Source organism: Mytilus edulis, unplaced genomic scaffold (genome assembly GCF_963676685.1).
Source record: "Mytilus edulis unplaced genomic scaffold, xbMytEdul2.2 SCAFFOLD_984, whole genome shotgun sequence".
In the NCBI taxonomy this organism is placed as follows: Eukaryota; Metazoa; Mollusca; class Bivalvia; order Mytilida; family Mytilidae; genus Mytilus; species Mytilus edulis.
Genome location: NW_027268494.1, coordinates 1 through 18,396, shown reverse-complemented (window position 1 = coordinate 18,396; position 18,396 = coordinate 1). Strand labels below are relative to the sequence as shown.

Below are 18,396 nucleotides of genomic sequence, written 5' to 3'. Positions count from 1 at the left end.
GTCATTATCTTGATATATGGACTGTCCTACTGGCAACAATAATGATTATGTTTATTTCATTGAGGAACCATGTTTTTGAAAATTCTCATAAATTCGAAATGTCCAAAGCAAAGTCCAGTAGATGTACGATTTCTATGGCAAAAAGTGAAGATCAGCCGAAGTAATACTGCCATTCATTTAAGTGCAATTTTTCAGTATATGAATACTAAATCAAGTTCTCTATAATTTTATAATTTGCGAAAAAGCATATGGTAAACATTTCAACAACTTAAATATAATATTGAAAACAGGAAAATGTTTTCTTAAAGGGACATCTCTCTAAACAGAGAAACTACGGCCCACCGGTCATTAAGGTAGTTCAGGGGTATAGAAAAAAATGACAGAATTTTCTTATACTTTGTGAAATTTAACTTTGAAGTATTGTAAATGAAAAAATGCAAAAAAAATTGGGGGTCACCGGCCATCTAAGACATATTTTGACCTCTGAAAATGAGTGCAAATAGGTTATATGGAAATATAGGGAAAATGGACAAAAAATCAATTTGATTGAATTTTCAAAGCAAAATAAATGACAGAAGTTGCTAATTTTTTCATACTGTAAAGCTTGATGTCTCTATTTTATAAAATTGAAATAAAATTTGGGGGTCACCGGCCATCCAAGAGATTTTTTGACCTCTGAAAATGAGTGCAATTACGCTAAATATAGGGAAAACAGGCATAAAATATCTTTGATTGAATTTTCAGAGCAAAATAAATGACAGAAGTTGCTCATTTTTTCATACTGTAAAGCTTGATGTCTCTATTTTATAAAATTGAAATAAAATTTGGGGGTCACCGGCCATCCAAGAGATTTTTTGACCTCTGAAAATGAGTGCAAATAGGCTAAATATAGGGAAAACAGGCATTAAATATCTTTGATTGAATTTTCAGAGCAAAATAAATTACAGAAGTTGCTCATTTTTTCATACTGTAAAGTTTGATGTCTCTATTTTATAAAATTGAAATAAAATTTGGGGGTCACCGGCCATCCAAGAGATTTTTTGACCTCTGAAAATGAGTGCAAATAGGCTAAATATAGGGAAAACAGGCATAAAATATCTTTGATTGAATTTTCAGAGCAAAATAAATGACAGAAGTTGCTCATTATTTCATACTGGAAAGTTTGATGTCTTTATTTTATAAAATTGAAATAAAATTTGGGGGTCACCGGCCATCCAAGAGATTTTTTGACCTCTGAAAATGAGTGCAAATAGGCTAAATATAGGGAAAACAGGCATAAAATATCTTTGATTGAATTTTCAGAGCAAAATAAATGACAGACGTTGCTCATTATTTCATACTGTAAAGTTTGATGTCTTTATTTTATAAAATTGAAATAAAATTTTGGGGTCACCGGCCATCCAAGAGATTTTTTGACCTCTGAAAATGAGTGCAAATAGGATAATATAAGGAAAACAGGCATATATATAACATATCTTTGATTGAGTTTTCAGAGCAAAATAAATGACAGAAGTTGCTCATTATTTCATACTGTAAAGTTTGATGTCTTAATTTTATAAGATTGAAATAAAATTTGGGGGTCACCGGCCATCCAAGAGATTTTTTGACCTCTGAAAATGAGTGCAAATAGGCTAATTATAAGGAAAACAGGCATAAAATATCTTTGATTGAATTTTCAGAGCAAAATAAATGACAGACGTTGCTCATTTTTTTTATACTGTAAAGCTTGATGTCTCTATTTTTATTAAATTGAAATACATTTTGCGGGTCACCAGCCATCCAAGAGATTTTTTTGAGCAAAATAACAGTTGTTGTTTATTGTTCAAAGAGGGTTGTTGTATAATGCTGCGTCCTGCAGAGCATCTGGTTATTATTGTGCTTAAACCATATTTGTTACAACAAAATAAATGAAAAGTGTGAGCTGACAGTCTGCTAAGTTTTTATCCATAAGTCTCATTCTGACTTTCTATCTGAAAGGTTTTTATGTGTCAATATTTGTGTTTCAATATAAAAGGAAGATGTGGTATGATAATTGATTGTTAATGAGGCAACTCTCCGCAATAGACCAAATGACAAAGAAGTTAACAGCTACAGGTCAAAAGCCGTTATCGCATAGTTAGCTGTAAAAGGCCCTTCAATCAGTTCAATGACTAATGAAAAACAATTCAAATGAGAAAACTGAAGGCATATTAATGTACAAAATGATGGGAAAAAAATGTGTGACACAACAAAAGACAACCACTGTCTGAATAACAGGTTCATGACTTGGGACAGGCATATACATAATGTTGTGGGGTTAATGTTTGAAGGTGACAACCCTTTCCCTTAACCTGGGACAGTGGTGTAAATTGGTACAACATATGGGTTTTATCAATTTGTATTATTCATTTGTGAACTCTAAATCTAGCGAAAAGTAGATTATCACAGATAAATTTGCAGAATGAGTTGTATGATTAGTCAGGATTCTTGTCTTATAAACTTTATGGAGCAAGAAAAATGTGATGAGGATCATGAGGTTTGTATGTACATAACGTCTGTCATGAAATTAAAGATTTCAGTATATTCGCATTTTAAAATATTTTTTGTAACTGCTGTATTTCAAATGTTATTTTTCTTTTCTACTGTAGGATAGTAAGTGGTTCAAATATACATGTATGCCTCTTGAGACTAAAATTACAAGCAATAGAAATCAGCCCCCAAAAAAGCAAGTTTTAATAACTTCAGCTGTAAATACAATGTATGTGCTAGGGGCCTAAATTGACCCTGAATTATTTCAAGTGTGTTTGGCCTAAGACTTTTTAATACATAACGTACTATTAAATTATTACATGTAATGTACTATGCCATTTGTAAATTCCTTTCTATTTAAAGTACATTTTAAACATATGGGAGGATTCAGAGGCAGCCCTGGGAAAAATTTGGTTAATAATATAGGGAATCACCTGAGCAGATCCCCCTTTAGGCAGTTAGTGTGCCCCCACTTACGAAAAATTCTGGATCCGCCACTGGGATTATTTATACAACAAAAACATTCACGAGGTTTTAAATTGCAGGAAAATATCACCTCTTCATAAAAGCCCCCCCCCCCCTTTTCATTCAAAAACCTACTAAACATGCTAAAAGTCACATACTCATACATCTTTATAATTTTGACTTTTGAATAATTATTATACATTCTACATGTCTGATACATGTACATCAAATTAGTCTTTAAAAACATTTTGTCTATAAAATATATCTTATAATTGCCATGAAACTTGGTCCGTAGGCTTAAAATTTAGTAAGCTCTGGTAAAAAAAAGTTGGTTAAGATCGGTTAGTTCCTACTATCCATATATAGGAACATAGTTAATTTATTATCCTTTGATTTTATCTTTATTTGCAGGGGGGTGCAAAACATATGTCCCGATACAAATGCATTGATCGGCAAAAATAAAGGGGGGTGCGCACCCCCGGAACCCCCCCCCCCCCCCCCCCCCCTGGATCCGCCACTGCTGGCCAGCCAGACAAGTGGACTTAAAATCTACTGGTCCGGCTTAAAATTTACTGGTTCTGCAAAAATGACATTCATTTGATAACCACTAAAAAATATGACGGATGTTTAGTTTTATTTTTTTTTTCTCAGCTCCTTTCCTCTTCTTTATTTCAGTAGATTTTTGTGCTGTTCTGTTTGTTCATGAGCAAGTACAAAATCTTTTAAAAATTATAAGATCCCGTTACAAAAATACATTTCTCATCTAGGTTTGTCACTGCAAATTGTTCACATGTTTTACAATGCATTACATTACAATCGACTTTACAATTTAACCATTCGAGATCTTTTTCCCAGGATATTTTATATTTACGTTTTTTTTTTGTCAGTTTGAAAAATCTTCCTTTTGAATGTCGCTTAATTAATTAATTTGTTTTGCCCTGCGTTTTAACGCCATTAAAAAATTTCCACATTTTGTGTTGTTGTGTAGTGCGCTCATTTGAGATATTAATTAAATACTTTTAAAATAGTACCGCCAGTACCCTAAAAATAATTTTAATGTTTATGTTTTTGTAAACAAACAAGATAGAGATGCAATCAGTGATTAACGAAAAATTTCTACTGGTCCGCCGGACCACCAGCTGACAAAATCTACTGGTCGCACACAATTTCTACTGGTCTCGGACCATTGACCAGCGCCAATTTCGACCCCTGATCAAATATAATGTAGGAGGGTAAGGAAAAGTTTTAATAGAGAATAATGCATGTACATGTAATGTTCACAATATATTTGTAAGTAAAGAAAATAGACATACATGTATAAATTATAAGAAGTACAGAAAAATTGAAAAAAATAAAAAAAAATAAATAGAGATAAATGGTATACAGAATTAGATAAGAATTAAATGAAGGACCCTCAATCCAGACCATCGGTAAGAAAGGTAGTTTTGTGAAATGATTCATTTTTTAAAATAATTCATACAGTCTAGATCCGGCTAACTTGTTTAACCCCGCCACCTTATTTATGTATGTGTCTGTCCCAAGTCAGGAGGCTGTAATTCAGTGGTTGTCATTTGTTTATGTGTTACATATTTGTTTTTCATTATTTTTTTTTATACAAATAAGGCCGTTTGTTTTCTTGTTTGAATTGTTGTACATCATGTACATTGTCATATCTGGGCCTTTCATTGCTGACTATATATGCGGTATGGGCTTTGCTCATTGTTGAAGGACGTACGGTGACCTATAGCTGTTTATGTCTGTGCCATTTTGGTCTCTTTTGGATACATTGAAGTTGTCTAATTGGCAATCATACCACATCTTTTTTTATAAAGATGGGTTTTGTTCTAACATGTCTAAATTTTAAGTGTGCATGCTTAACCAAAAATGTTATAACTGGAATTCGGACAAAATCAACTGCATTCACATTCGAATACTCCAGGTTTACCATTTTACAACAAGAAAATTATGTTTGCATATACATGTAATTATATAAACCCTCTACTTTCATTACTTATGACCTTTTCTCCCAGAAACCTAAATAGTCTGAACCCTATGCAGATGACATATTTCTCATGGTTACATTTATAATTAATTTTCACTCGACCTGAAAAGGGGGGGGGGGGGAGGTCATTGTTTTGTTTTTGGACACGGATATTGTTTTGAAATTATTTACGCTTACATGTTATTTTTCAGTGGTCGTGAATCGCTCTTTAAACATGTATATTCAATTCATTAGTACTTACATATCTGTTTAAATGTCCCCCTTTTCATGATTTGTTTACATCATCTTTCGCATGTTTGTCGGACCTTTTATAGTGTAAGACAAGGGTGAAACTGCTTCATAAGCTACCAAAATGAAGATCGTTATCTATAATTTCGATCTGCATTACAGTATTCATGAAAAGCAGTTCACGTGTTCGATAAATATGAGTTATTCTCTCTTCATTCTTCTCCTTCGTCAAAAACATGCTCCATATTTATTTTTAGAACGGAAGTACTTTTTAACAAAGACAATTGTAACAATAAATTTTTTTTAAGTTTTAAAATTGCATTTAAAAGTTTTCCAACTCTTGATCAATGCATTTGAATAAAAAAGATTATTTAAATGATCATATTTTACTGTTATGGAAAATTACGACAATGTACATCACTTACGATATCAATGCGCAACTTTATGCGCAGACGGCGCGAAAATTTATACCCCCGAACTACCTTAACAGAGAAACCACGCCCCAACGGTAATTAACAGGCATAAACCACGCCACATCGGTCATTATCATGTAAATTTTAAAGTCCCTTAACGACCAGTTTTCTGGTCCGCCTCGTTCTATTAATGACCGATGGAATTCATGACTGAATAATAATGAATGTCATGCGGCCCATTTATCCAATGAGAGAAGCTTATTCTCAACCGATATGAAATACTGCCAATTATTCCATACACAACAATCGTTTATGTATACAAAACTGTTGGCGATGTAGGTTATGCGTAAATAAAACAGCAATCAAATGACAAAGACATACTAAGGACATCTAGAGGGCAACATATAGTATAGTTTTCAACAATATATATAGGTGTCTATGTTCCAGACCATATGAGTATTTGGACCGTACTGTCAGGACCATATGCGTACTTTTTCAAAATACGCACACGGTCGGACTGTTTTTATTTGAAATGTTCCGATATATGAGAGAATATAAAGCAAAGTTGATTAACAAAATAACTGAACTCTGCGCTTTCTGCATACCAAATATTGAACTGGTCCTTATCAGAACTGGTTCATTGATTTTAGCCATGCACATAATGTTCATTCACAAGCATCGGTATTATCCTCCAAAATCATGATCTTGCACGAGTTGACAAATCTTGACTTCCCATGTCGTCCACTATTGCAGACAAAGTTATCTTTACATTCTTCTCCTACATTAGTCAGAAATTATTACAACACTGATAACACAGTTCGTGATAGATCTAGAGTTATGAACAAAATAACATCTGACAACAAAAAGCTCTGCAATAACAAAAGGCCATAAAACAACTAAAAGAGATGTTCTCTATTTATCAATTACGCTTAAAACCGAATATTTGGAACCAAGGATGCAAAAAGAACAGAAACAGTTGAAGAGCTATCTGACCAAAAAGGACATAATAAATAACCAAACTAGTCGAAGGTCAACTTTCCCTGATGGTGTCAAAACCTTAGTTTCTTCATAATGTCAAAAATTATGGACAATTATCATGATTAAAGGTGATATCAGAACGTCGCTTTTGTCGGAATGATTCCTAAGTCTTCAGTTTCATATTTGTAAGATCCACAGTTCATTCCAATCTAAAAACAACAATTTATTGCTAAGTATAAAAAAGAAGATGTGGTATGATTGCCAATGAGACAACTATCCACAAGAGATCAAAATGACAAAGACATTAACAGCTATAGGTCACCGTACGGCCTTCAACAATGAGTAAAGCCCATACCGCATCGTCAGCTATAATGACAATGTAAAACACTTCAAACGGGAAAACTAACGGCCTCATGTATATAAAATAAAATGAACGAAAAACAAATATGTAACACATAAACAAACGACAACCACTGAGTTACAGGCTCCTGACGGGACAGGCATATTCATAAATGATGTGGCGGGGTTAAACATGTGAGCGGGATCCCAACCCTCCTCTTAACCTGGGACAGTGGTATAACAGCACAACATAAGAATAAGGTCTGGAAGACGAATGCTGAGGATGGATGACATTGTTTGGTTTTGTTTTTTTTTAATTTTAGATGGGGACGGTATACAAGTTTTTTTACTACGTATAAATGTCAAATATACGTTGATATTTCTCCAAAAACAATTGATTGATTAGATTTATTTTCTATATAGATTTTGTTGGACGTTGGACAGTTGGGCTATGAATGATAAAATTTAGTTTTGGTGATCAAATTTTACTCTTATCCAATTCCAGATTACTCTTAATGTTGGATAACTAATGCTGCTGTATATGTTATAAAATTAATGCTTAGCTTCGAATTATCAGTACTATTACCTCCTATCGCAAACGGGATACATAATTCAAAGATAAGAATAAACATCTTACTGAATAGAAAAAAAAAATACAGAACAAAGAATTAAATACCCTCCCCCAAAAAAAAACATTTCCACCAGACCCTTTCTGTGACAGATAGTTTTGTTTAATACAAAACTGTTTTTGTCTTCAAAAAGAGTACTTGTATTTGTTCAAAGTGTTGTTAATATATGTATTGGACACTATATATCATGTCCTCTCAGCTGTCATAGTAATTTAATTACAATGAAAAAAGTATTTGAAAGCCTCCCTCCCTGCACAATATGTATTAAACTCACTCGTTAGGCAGAATAATTTTCAGAAATACTTGCATATATCTTTAATCGTACTAAATTCTGTATTAAGTTTAAATCTATAATAAAAGTGCCTTATCTTGATTATTGAAAAGGGGCTGAAATTCTTTACTTGCATTAATACTGATATAAACACATCGTCCTAATTCGCCATCCGTAATAATTATTTAAAATGTTAACTTGGCATGCCATACTCGTAAAAAGTGCGGACGTGAAAGAAAGCACTCTTCTCGGTTTACGATACACTTACGATGACACACAGGACGTAACTTGCGATCAACTTAGTAGTATTTTACGATGCCTTTGTGAAACACACGTAACGTGAACGTAGAACCACACGTAAACAGATCGTAAACTGATACGATGATCGTAAGTTAAGAAGGCTTTGTGAAACGGTGACCTGGGTAGTAATGTATTTCCATTTTTGTCATTATCAGTTAACAATGTGCAACATAACATAACATATATAATGGCTGGGCAAATTTAATTCCTATTCTCCCTTTTAGTACTGGTAAGAAAAAAAATTTGCATTTATTGCTATAACAAATCTTATCAACAACAAAAGAAAGAAAACTGAATCATTAATCATCTGATGTTTTCCGTTTCAACGATAAGTTGAATCAGAAATTTCACTCTTTGTTTTAGAATCCATGTGCACTGTTGTAAAATTGTCACGCATAGTGCAATCGTAGATTATTCTTTGTAGTGGGACATAAAATATCACTTTATGTCATCACATAATTGATATATCTGCAAACTTGTTATGATATGCAATAGCATTATAATGATTCATGAGGACTTAATTGAATAGTCCCAAAGAGAATAATTGATACTTAGAGATTTAAAATATCTTTTAGGGTACATGCAATCTTAAACTTTGCATCTTGCAATAGTATGAACACTTTGATTTTTTCTTCATCTTATACAAGCATATCCAAATCAAAACTAAAAAATAACCAATTGCAAGAGTTGACCTCGCTATATTTCGCCAAAGTGAAAGGCCAAAGTCGATAAATTCTCTGGAACTGAAATAATCAAGATGCTTGCTTTCTCGATATTTAATATATTTGTTACTTTGAAGGACCACATAATCGACATTCCACAGGGAACCAAATTCTTCTTAAAAATATGTTCTTTTATTCAAATGAGAATGACTTTCTTTGGTGAAATTTTTCTTTGTTTTCGTAGTGACACATATAGACTGTACCCTATTTTTGACATTTTTCCATATTATGTATGTTCTTTTTGTTCACACATTGTTATCAATATATAAGAATTTCATGCGACTTTAATACAAATAAGAAGTTTAGTAACCTATAAAACCAGATATTCACCATTTGTTACTTTACGTATGAAAATGAATTTACCAACTTGTAATGACTCCCATCTATTCTTTGCGGGCATTAAATAATGGACTTCATTAAAGATAACCGTTTTATTTATTGTCATATAATCCACTCTATTAACACAATGTAGCATGAATAACAAAGGTATGCTGGTGCTCAATGAATGATTACAAATGTTGACAGGTAAGTATAACTCCAAACTGAACGTGAACATCAAACGTAAACGGTAAAAAGCTGAAAGAACAAATAAAAACTCAATATAAAACCTATCAATCAAAAAGATTTGCCAAAACATACAAAAATACAAAGTTGGCTTATGACACTAATTGTGTTCCATACATTCACATAAAAAATACAAGTATTAACAATATATCAAGTTTGTAACATAACTGTGAGTCAAAACTGGTGTGTACAGCTTTTAATGTGTTGAAAACTCGACAAGTATCAAAAATTATGTATGCAAATTATGACACGAATTGCTTTCCATACTTTAAAAATAACGAAATGAGGGGGGTGCTATGAATCATACAAAAATTACCAAAAAGGGTATTTTAATGTTTATAGAACATTTTTATAGTGTAAATGTTGTATCTGTGTGTTTACAAGTAATAACAAACGGTTGTGAAACAATAAAACAAATAATCTGGTGACGTGGCATATTTGTCATCATTGTCATTTACCCAACGTTTTATACGTCATCAAAACACAATACATGTTATATATGTTTACAATAAACAGTTCTTCAAATTGTCAATATGTTATAAACTTACACTGTGCCGGAATCTGGCAGATATATCAATAAATGATGCTGAATCATCAACGTGAGCATGTAAATAAGGGGAAATTACAAAAGAGGGGAAAGTAACGAAGAAGATAGTAAATGTAAGTCAACTTTCGGAAACATCATGAAATAATTACGGACGAGTCAGTACACTCCCCGTCTGGCATGCTATTTATGCCACTACACTATTCATAAGTTCTTGACAATAGCACAAGTTCTGTCACTGGTCTAACGAAGAAAGCTGGTTTTACACAGTCTTTGTCCACAGTACGCACTATACGAATTTCTACCTTACGTACTAAATTGTCAGCACTAGGGAATGTTTTAGTGACTATTCCCATTGGCCAACTTAAGCGATTAACTTGATTGTCCTTGAGCAACACAACATCTCCTTCTTGAATGTTTTCTCTTTCTTGAGTCCATTTCTGTCGACATTGTAAAGTTTGCAAGTATTCCACTCGCCAACGTTTCCAGAAAACGTTTGAAAGGTATTGTACACGCTTCCACTGTGCATAATACATGTCTTTACAATCGAATGACACATCCTTTGGAATTAATACACTAGGCTTTTGAGTGATGATAAGATTAGGTGTGAGAGGTAATGGCTCATCAGAGTCCGTAGGTACACATGTTAAAGGCCTGGAGTTAATTATCGCAGACACTTCCGCTAACAATGTTACTAACACTTCATGTGATAGTTCTTTTCCAGGAAGTTCTGATAACATAGAGTCCAGGATTGATCGCGTTGTTTTTATCATTCTTTCCCATATACCTCCCATATGAGATGAATGAGGTGAATTAAAATGCCACTCTATGCCATTATCATATAAATGTTCCTTTATTGGTCCATCTTCTACATTGATACTATCAATACCTAGTTGGTCAGTGGCTCCGACGAAATTAGTACCTCTGTCAGACCTAATTAGTTTTACTTCCCCTCGAATAGCTATGAAACGTTTGAAGGCGTTAATAAATGACGAGGAAGTCATTTCCTCTACTACTTCTAGGTGAACACCTCTTGTGACTAGACATGTAAAAATGATAGCCCAACGCTTTGCTTTCGCAACGCCACCTCTAGTGCGTCGGCTTATGACGGACCAAGGTCCAAAGGTGTCAATCCCTATAGATGTAAATGGTGTTTCAGGGATCACACGGTCTTCAGGCAAGTCAGCCATTTTTTGTTGTTCGGTATGCCCTCGAAGCTTGCGGCAAGTTATACACTTGTAAATTATTGATGAAACAAGACGCTTTTCACCTACTATCCAGTATCCTCCTGTTCGTATAGCTCCTGATGTAAATTGTCTTCCTTGGTGTTTTATCTTTTGATGAAAGTACCGTATTATTAAAGTTGCAATCCAATGTTTACTAGGTATTAAGATTGGATTCCTTTCATCGGGTTGTACATTTGCCATTTTGATACGCCCACCAACACGCAGAATGCCTTCATTGTCAATAAATGGACTTAACTGCAACAGTGCACTATTTCCACGTAGTGGCCTGCCATTTTTAATACAATCAATTTCGTCTGAAAAGATCTCGTTTTGCACAACTCCAACAACGAACATCTCTGCATCCCTGAATCGACACCTAGTTTCTTTTGAGATTTTATTAACAAGAAAGTTCTTTATCAGCGCAATTGATCTAACAAGTGACTTCCAGTTTCCAAATCTTTCGAATCGTTGTGATCCCAAGGAGAGTTTCTCAAGACTCGTTGTTTTTCTAGTTGTAATGTCAGGACGTATTTCGTTATCGGTGTCAGGATTGATGAGAGAAAAGCTTTCAATAGTTTGATCGGCATAAATTTTTATCACCGGACCAGATAGCCATATACTATTTTCTAATTTCGAAGGAATTATTGATCGAGTTGCCAGATCGGCTGGGTTGCCATCTGTATGCACATAAGACCATTGTTCGGAATTTGACACTGTGTGAATTTTCGCAACACGGTTTGAAACATAATTGTAAAATCGTCGTGATGAATTGAAGATGTACCCTAGTACAACTTTACTATCGGTATAATACTGAATATCAGACAAAGGTATATCTAACTGGTCAGATATTGTTTGTCCTATTTCTGTTGCTAGCAAAGCTCCACATAGTTCTAAGCGTGGAATCGTATGAGTGTGACTGGGTGCAACTTTTGCCTTTCCCATAATAAAACCAAAATTCTTATCGTCATCTAGTTGTATGTAACCAACTGCGGCTATTGCCTTCTCTGATGCGTCGGAATAAATGTGAATCTTCCTTGTTTTCGCTAAACTAAATGAAGTAGGTACAAACATCCTTTTGAACTTTACTTTTTCCAAATCAAAGAGTGACGTTCTCCAAGATTCCCATTCGTTGTAAACCTCTTCCGGTAACGGTTCATCCCACATTATCTGTCCTGTCATAACTGATCTAAGCAGTAATTTTCCTTTAATAGTTACTGGTGCTAAGTATCCAAGAGGATCAAATATACTGTTTATTGTTGACAATAATCCTCGACGAGTATACGGTTTGACATCTCTATCGATGCAGTACATGAAAGTATCAGTTTCAAGGTCCCAGTTCATACCAAGGCTATGTTGTACAGGAAGAATATCGGAACTAAGGTCGAGATCCTTAAGACTCTTTGCAAGATCTTCATTATCAAACGAATGCATAACTTCCTCAACATTTGAAGATATCTTGTGTAGTCGAATATTACCAATAGATTTTAAAGCTGACTTAGTTCTCTTCATGAGATCAATTGCTTCGGCGCTAGAAGGTTTCGAAGTTAAACCATCATCAACGTAAAAATCTCTAGTGACAAAATCAAGCATATCGGAGCCAAAGTCATTTTCTCCTTCCATGGCAGTTTTTCTAAGTCCGTATGATGCAATAGCAGGACTAGGACTATTGCCGAATACGTGCACACACATGCGATACACTGTTAGAGGTTTGTCAAAATCATTGTCGGTGTACCAGAAAAATCGTAGATAGTCTCTGTGTTTTTCATCAACTTTAAAACTGTAAAACATTTGTTCTATATCGCCCATAATGGCCACTTGCTCCCTACGGAAGCGGAGCAAAACACCGATAAGATTATTCGTCAAATCTGGTCCACTAAGCAACACATTGTTAAGAGACACTCCATCAAATTGTGCAGAGGAATCAAACACAGCACGAAGTTTCCCAGGTTTCTTGGGGTGATAAACCCCGAATATAGGCAAATACCATTGTTCCTGATCATCGTTGATATGTGGGGCCTTTTCAGCATGACCCTTTTCTAGAATTGTATTCATGAAAGTAAAGAAATGTTCACGCTTCTGAAGATCTTTGCGAAGATTTGCATCTAGACCTTTGGCTCTTTTCCATGCTAGATTTCTGTTATTTGGTAGAACTTGACGATCTTGTCGAAACGGTAATGGGGCGGACCAATTACCACTTGAGTCCTTCCAAAGGTTTGTATCCATAGATTCTATAAATTCTCTGTCATCACGAGACAGTCCAGGTTTATCATCATCAGGACGGCGAATAAACACATCTTTGCCAATTTTGTCGTATGCACTTTCATCAACTTCAAGTGTACGCACTTCATCAATTTTAAGTTCACTTGTACACGGTGGAAATATCGATATTCTATCTGAAGAAAGTAAGTATGTCTTTTTAACACGAGTTTCGTTTGGATAGTGCAGTTTTCCGAGACAAGTTTCACCAATAACTGTCCATCCCAGAGGAAGTTTCTGTGCGTAAGGCGCATTTTCAGATCCAATTCTTTGATCAAGCACGTGATGAGCAGAAATGAGATCGCGTCCAATTAAGAGCAAGATTTTGGACTCTTCGTCAAGAGGTTCAATAAATTCCACGAGATCACTGAGATGATTATGAAACAAAACAACTTCCTGAGTAGGTATTTCGTCTTTAGAATCTGGAATGAGGTTACACTCTAAAATGTCAGGCACATTAAATTGAGTTTGTTTATCTAATGACTCGACGACTAAACCACTAAGCTTTCGACCAGATGCTTGAGATTTTCCAGAACATGTTGACAATGTAAAATCAGAGACACTCGTTGATCCAAAGTAATCGAACAGTTCCGATTTTCCTAAGGTTCTATTCGATTGATCGTCCATTAAAGCATATACTTTTAGCCTTCTATCCGGATTGTCACTACGATAAACTTCTACTGGTATTATCTTTGCACATGATTTGCCACCAAATTTATTCATGCAAATCTGTGTGCATGCTGATTGTATAGGAGTTTGAACTTCGTGTTCCAAATCAACAGGCTCCCCGCCATGACCTGATGGCTCTGTAGACTGTTGATCACGATTTTTTATGTGCAGTGCTGTAGGGTGATCTGTTTTTCCACACTCACCACATTTGATTGCGTTAGGACAGTTCCGTTTAAAATGTGATACTGACAAGCAACATCCGAAACATAATTTGTTCAACTTTAAAAATTGTCTACGTTCTTGTATTGGCTTCGATTTAAATGTTCTACAATCATTAAGTGTATGGTTTGTACCATGAATCAAACATTTCTCACGTGGATCCACACTTTGACTCCTCTCATTTTTTGTTTCAGCGAAGTCTGTTTTCCTGGAACGAACGTCATTAAGTTTCCCTTTTGTTGTTGGTAGTTTATCCTTAAAACCAGTGTTTGCCTGTTGACTGTCATATAAAAAACTTGGATTGTTCTTTACCTTACTTTGTTGCTGAATAAACTGAGCAAATACATGAAATGGCGGATATATTGTTTTGTTTTTATCGTTATAATTAACGGCCATAGTAGTCCATCGTTCCTGAAGCTGATATGGAAGCTTAGCTACGATTGGTGTTACACCAACTGATGAGTCAAAATAGGAAAATATAACCTTGTAATTGTCATTTTCTTTCACGGATGATATCTCTGACAAGATATCTGACAGATCATACAACTTAAAATAATCTTTGTTTGTAATGCGTGGAAAAGCTGCTAGTTTTGTCTTGAGTGCACTATCGATAAGCTCTGGGCTACCATACCTTTCATTCAATCTCTCCCAGATTAGCTTTAGAGCTCTTGACGGATTGTTAGTATTCGCAGCTTTGATACTTTGAACTTGTGTTTTAGAACTAGGACCAGTCCACTTTAACAATAGGTCTATTTCCTCACTTGAATCTGCATCAATCTCTTTCACTATTTTCTTGAAACTGTCCTTCCAAGATGGATAATACTCGGGTTTGTCATTAAAAATATTGAACCTTGACATTAAGAGATCACGTTTTAGCAAGAAACGTGTGAAATCAGTAGCAAGAGTTCTATCACTCGGATAAGGATGATTATCTGACACATGCGTATCTGCAATAATATTTTTTCTTGGAATGAACGAGTTGGCGTGTGGGTCTAATGTTCCACTGACATGTGTGTTTTCTTGATCGATATGAGTTGAATGTTTGTTTTCTTTATCGATATGAAATGCATCAGTGTTTTCTTTGTCGATCTCAATTGAACTAATTTGTTTCTGAACATGATTAATATATGCAGCAGTTTTTGATTTCGAATCAAGCGGTGGTTGATCAGGCAACACTTGTGACATATTTTCATCGCATTCATTTTGCAAAGCATTAGCCTCCGCTTCAACTGCTGCTGCTTCCTTCTGTCGAGAAAGCAGGTCTAAATCGGCTTCAATGTCGGCCTTCTTGCGTTCTACTTTTGCTGATTCTATCGACCTTTTCTCTTCTATAAGAGCCTTCTCCTTCAATAATAAAGTTTCTTTCTCTGCAAAATGAACTTTCACCTTTGCAGCTTCAGCTTTGGCCCTTGCTCTTGCAAGAACTGATGAAGAGGAGGAACAATGTGTTTTTCTGGATGAGTGGCTTCTCCTAGAACTTCTGCTAGCTAAGGAATTCTCTCTCTCTATAGCACGTAACTCATTAATGAATGTGTTCATTCGTTTACTTTCTGTTTCCACAAATTGCGTAAAATCTTGCATTTCACCTGATAGTTTATGAACTTCATCCATGCCTTCAGCAGTGTTAGTCCTCGAAAGAAAATCTAAGTATTCTTTACAAATTGTGTCATAACGTACAGTTCCACTCATGAATTCTGTTTTTAGCTCCTGTAATGATGTTAACTCATTTGAATACGGTTCAATGTTTCTTGCTAAAAGCTGAAGGTCACTTTTTATGATTTGCATTTTCAACAGAAATTTTCTTTGTTTGTTTTCAAAAAGTTCTTTACCACTCTCAGTAAGTGTGCGTAATCTTTTATCGGTATCCGCAGTGTTGATCATCTCGGATGTAGTACTTGACGCAGAGTCAGTATTGTCTTCTATACCAGCCATCTTGAATGCCGGGTAAGTTATATCACTAGCCGGTCAAATCTCCTTAGTCTTTTTACTGTAATGACTCCCATCTATTCTTTGCGGGCATTAAATAATGGACTTCATTAAAGATAACCGTTTTATTTATTGTCATATAATCCACTCTATTAACACAATGTAGCATGAATAACAAAGGTATGCTGGTGCTCAATGAATGATTACAAATGTTGACAGGTAAGTATAACTCCAAACTGAACGTGAACATCAAACGTAAACGGTAAAAAGCTGAAAGAACAAATAAAAACTCAATATAAAACCTATCAATCAAAAAGATTTGCCAAAACATACAAAAATACAAAGTTGGCTTATGACACTAATTGTGTTTCATACATTCACATAAAAAATACAAGTATTAACAATATATCAAGTTTGTAACATAACTGTGAGTCAAAACTGGTGTGTACAGCTTTTAATGTGTTGAAAACTCGACAAGTATCAAAAATTATGTATGCAAATTATGACACGAATTGCTTTCCATACTTTAAAAATAACGAAATGAGGGGGGTGCTATGAATCATACAAAAATTACCAAAAAGGGTATTTGAATGTTTATAGAACATTTTTATAGTGTAAATGTTGTATCTGTGTGTTTACAAGTAATAACAAACGGTTGTGAAACAATAAAACAAATAATCTGGTGACGTGGCATATTTGTCATCATTGTCATTTACCCAACGTTTTATACGTCATCAAAACACAATACATGTTATATATGTTTACAATAAACAGTTCTTCAAATTGTCAATATGTTATAAACTTACACTGTGCCGGAATCTGGCAGATATATCAATAAATGATGCTGAATCATCAACGTGAGCATGTAAATGAGGGGAAATTACAAAAGAGGGGAAAGTAACGAAGAAGATAGTAAATGTAAGTCAACTTTCGGAAACATCATGAAATAATTACGGACGAGTCAGTACACAACTTATGAATGTTGTTATTGTCATCAATTCGTTTTTGTCACGTCATTATTAACTTTTCATTTTGAATTTTTTTCGGAATTCGTTTTTTTTCCCCCAATTTTTCTTAAAAGAATTTCTTCGAAAGAAAAAAAAGTAGTTATCAGTATCATTTTACTTTACTATTCGCTATAACGATACGTTCTTTCACTAAAGGAGGGACGAAAGATACCAGAGGGACAGTCAAACTCATAAATAGAAAACAAACTGACAACGATATGGCTAAAAGTGAAAAAGACAAACAGACAAACAATAGTACACATGACACAACATAGAAAACTAAAGAATAAACAACGCGAACCTTACCAAAAACTAGGGGTGATCTCAGATGCTCCAGAAGGGTAAGCAGATACTGCTCCACATGTGGTACCCGTCGTGTTGCTTATGAGATTACAAATCCGGTAGGTCACATTTATGAAAGGGAAGGGGATTGTAGTTACGACGTAAAGGACATATCAGATATCATTTGTGAAACGGTTATTCCATAACGGTCCACCAACTCGTGATGGCGTCCGTTAAATTTACGAAATGATGATTTCAACTTCACCATTTGGAACTCTTGATTTAATAGTTTCCTTGTGAGCAACAGCCCTCTATCAAGAAAATCATGATAGGAAATGCAAGCACTAAATGATTCAAACTTTGATAACTATGTTGAACGTTTCTATCATATCGAGCTTACCATAAAGGCTACAACATATAAAGTTAAACCTGCCTCATGTCTTGACTCACATCTGAAAATTTACAATAAAGGTCAGTTAAAAACAAACTGCTTAGACAAAAAAAGATGAATCCAATTTCCCAATTGTGAACCTTCAATTTCTCTGTAGCAACTGTAAGATTGGTATCAAAAATGGTATTTACATAGCATCAGATGAACCAAGTGCAAGTACAATTGAGGTATATGTGTGAAGATTGAAAAGGAAAACTGAAACTGAAATTTAAAACATTAAACTTGGCAGTGTTGACAAAAATAGCATAGAGATCAATATAAAAACGGCTCCTGCATATGAATGTAAATGGCCCAAAAATGAAAAGCTGTCAACTCATTGTTACATCGATAACAATTGGTGTATCATATCTACTGAAATCTCATTTTCTTTTAAAAAAAATTGGCACAATTGCATATT

General features: G+C 34.6%; 1 protein-coding gene across 2 annotated transcripts; it reads right to left on the bottom strand.

The window, feature by feature from the left end:
- Positions 1-9,271: 9,271 nt before the first annotated feature.
- On the bottom strand, positions 9,272-17,156 carry LOC139507595 (uncharacterized). 2 transcript variants are annotated; one of them, XR_011660764.1, is made up of 2 exons: positions 9,968-17,115; positions 9,272-9,431 (listed from the first exon to the last, which is right to left on the bottom strand). XR_011660764.1 is itself a non-coding variant. In XM_071295810.1 (2 exons), the coding sequence occupies exon 2, from the start codon at positions 16,263-16,265 to the stop codon at positions 10,164-10,166; it is 6,102 nt and encodes a 2,033-aa protein (XP_071151911.1). In that variant the 5' UTR covers positions 16,266-16,529; positions 17,066-17,156; the 3' UTR covers positions 9,272-10,163. The 2 variants fall into 2 exon arrangements, 1 of the variants encoding a protein (XP_071151911.1); XM_071295810.1 differs by having other exon boundaries at positions 9,272-16,529; positions 17,066-17,156.
- Between the last annotated feature and the right edge of the window lie 1,240 nt (positions 17,157-18,396).

What these genes read in the sequence shown, in the direction of transcription:
- LOC139507595 (XM_071295810.1), bottom strand. Translation starts at nt 16,265, where the DNA reads ATGGCTGGTATAGAAGACAATACTGACTCTGCGTCAAGTACTACATCC.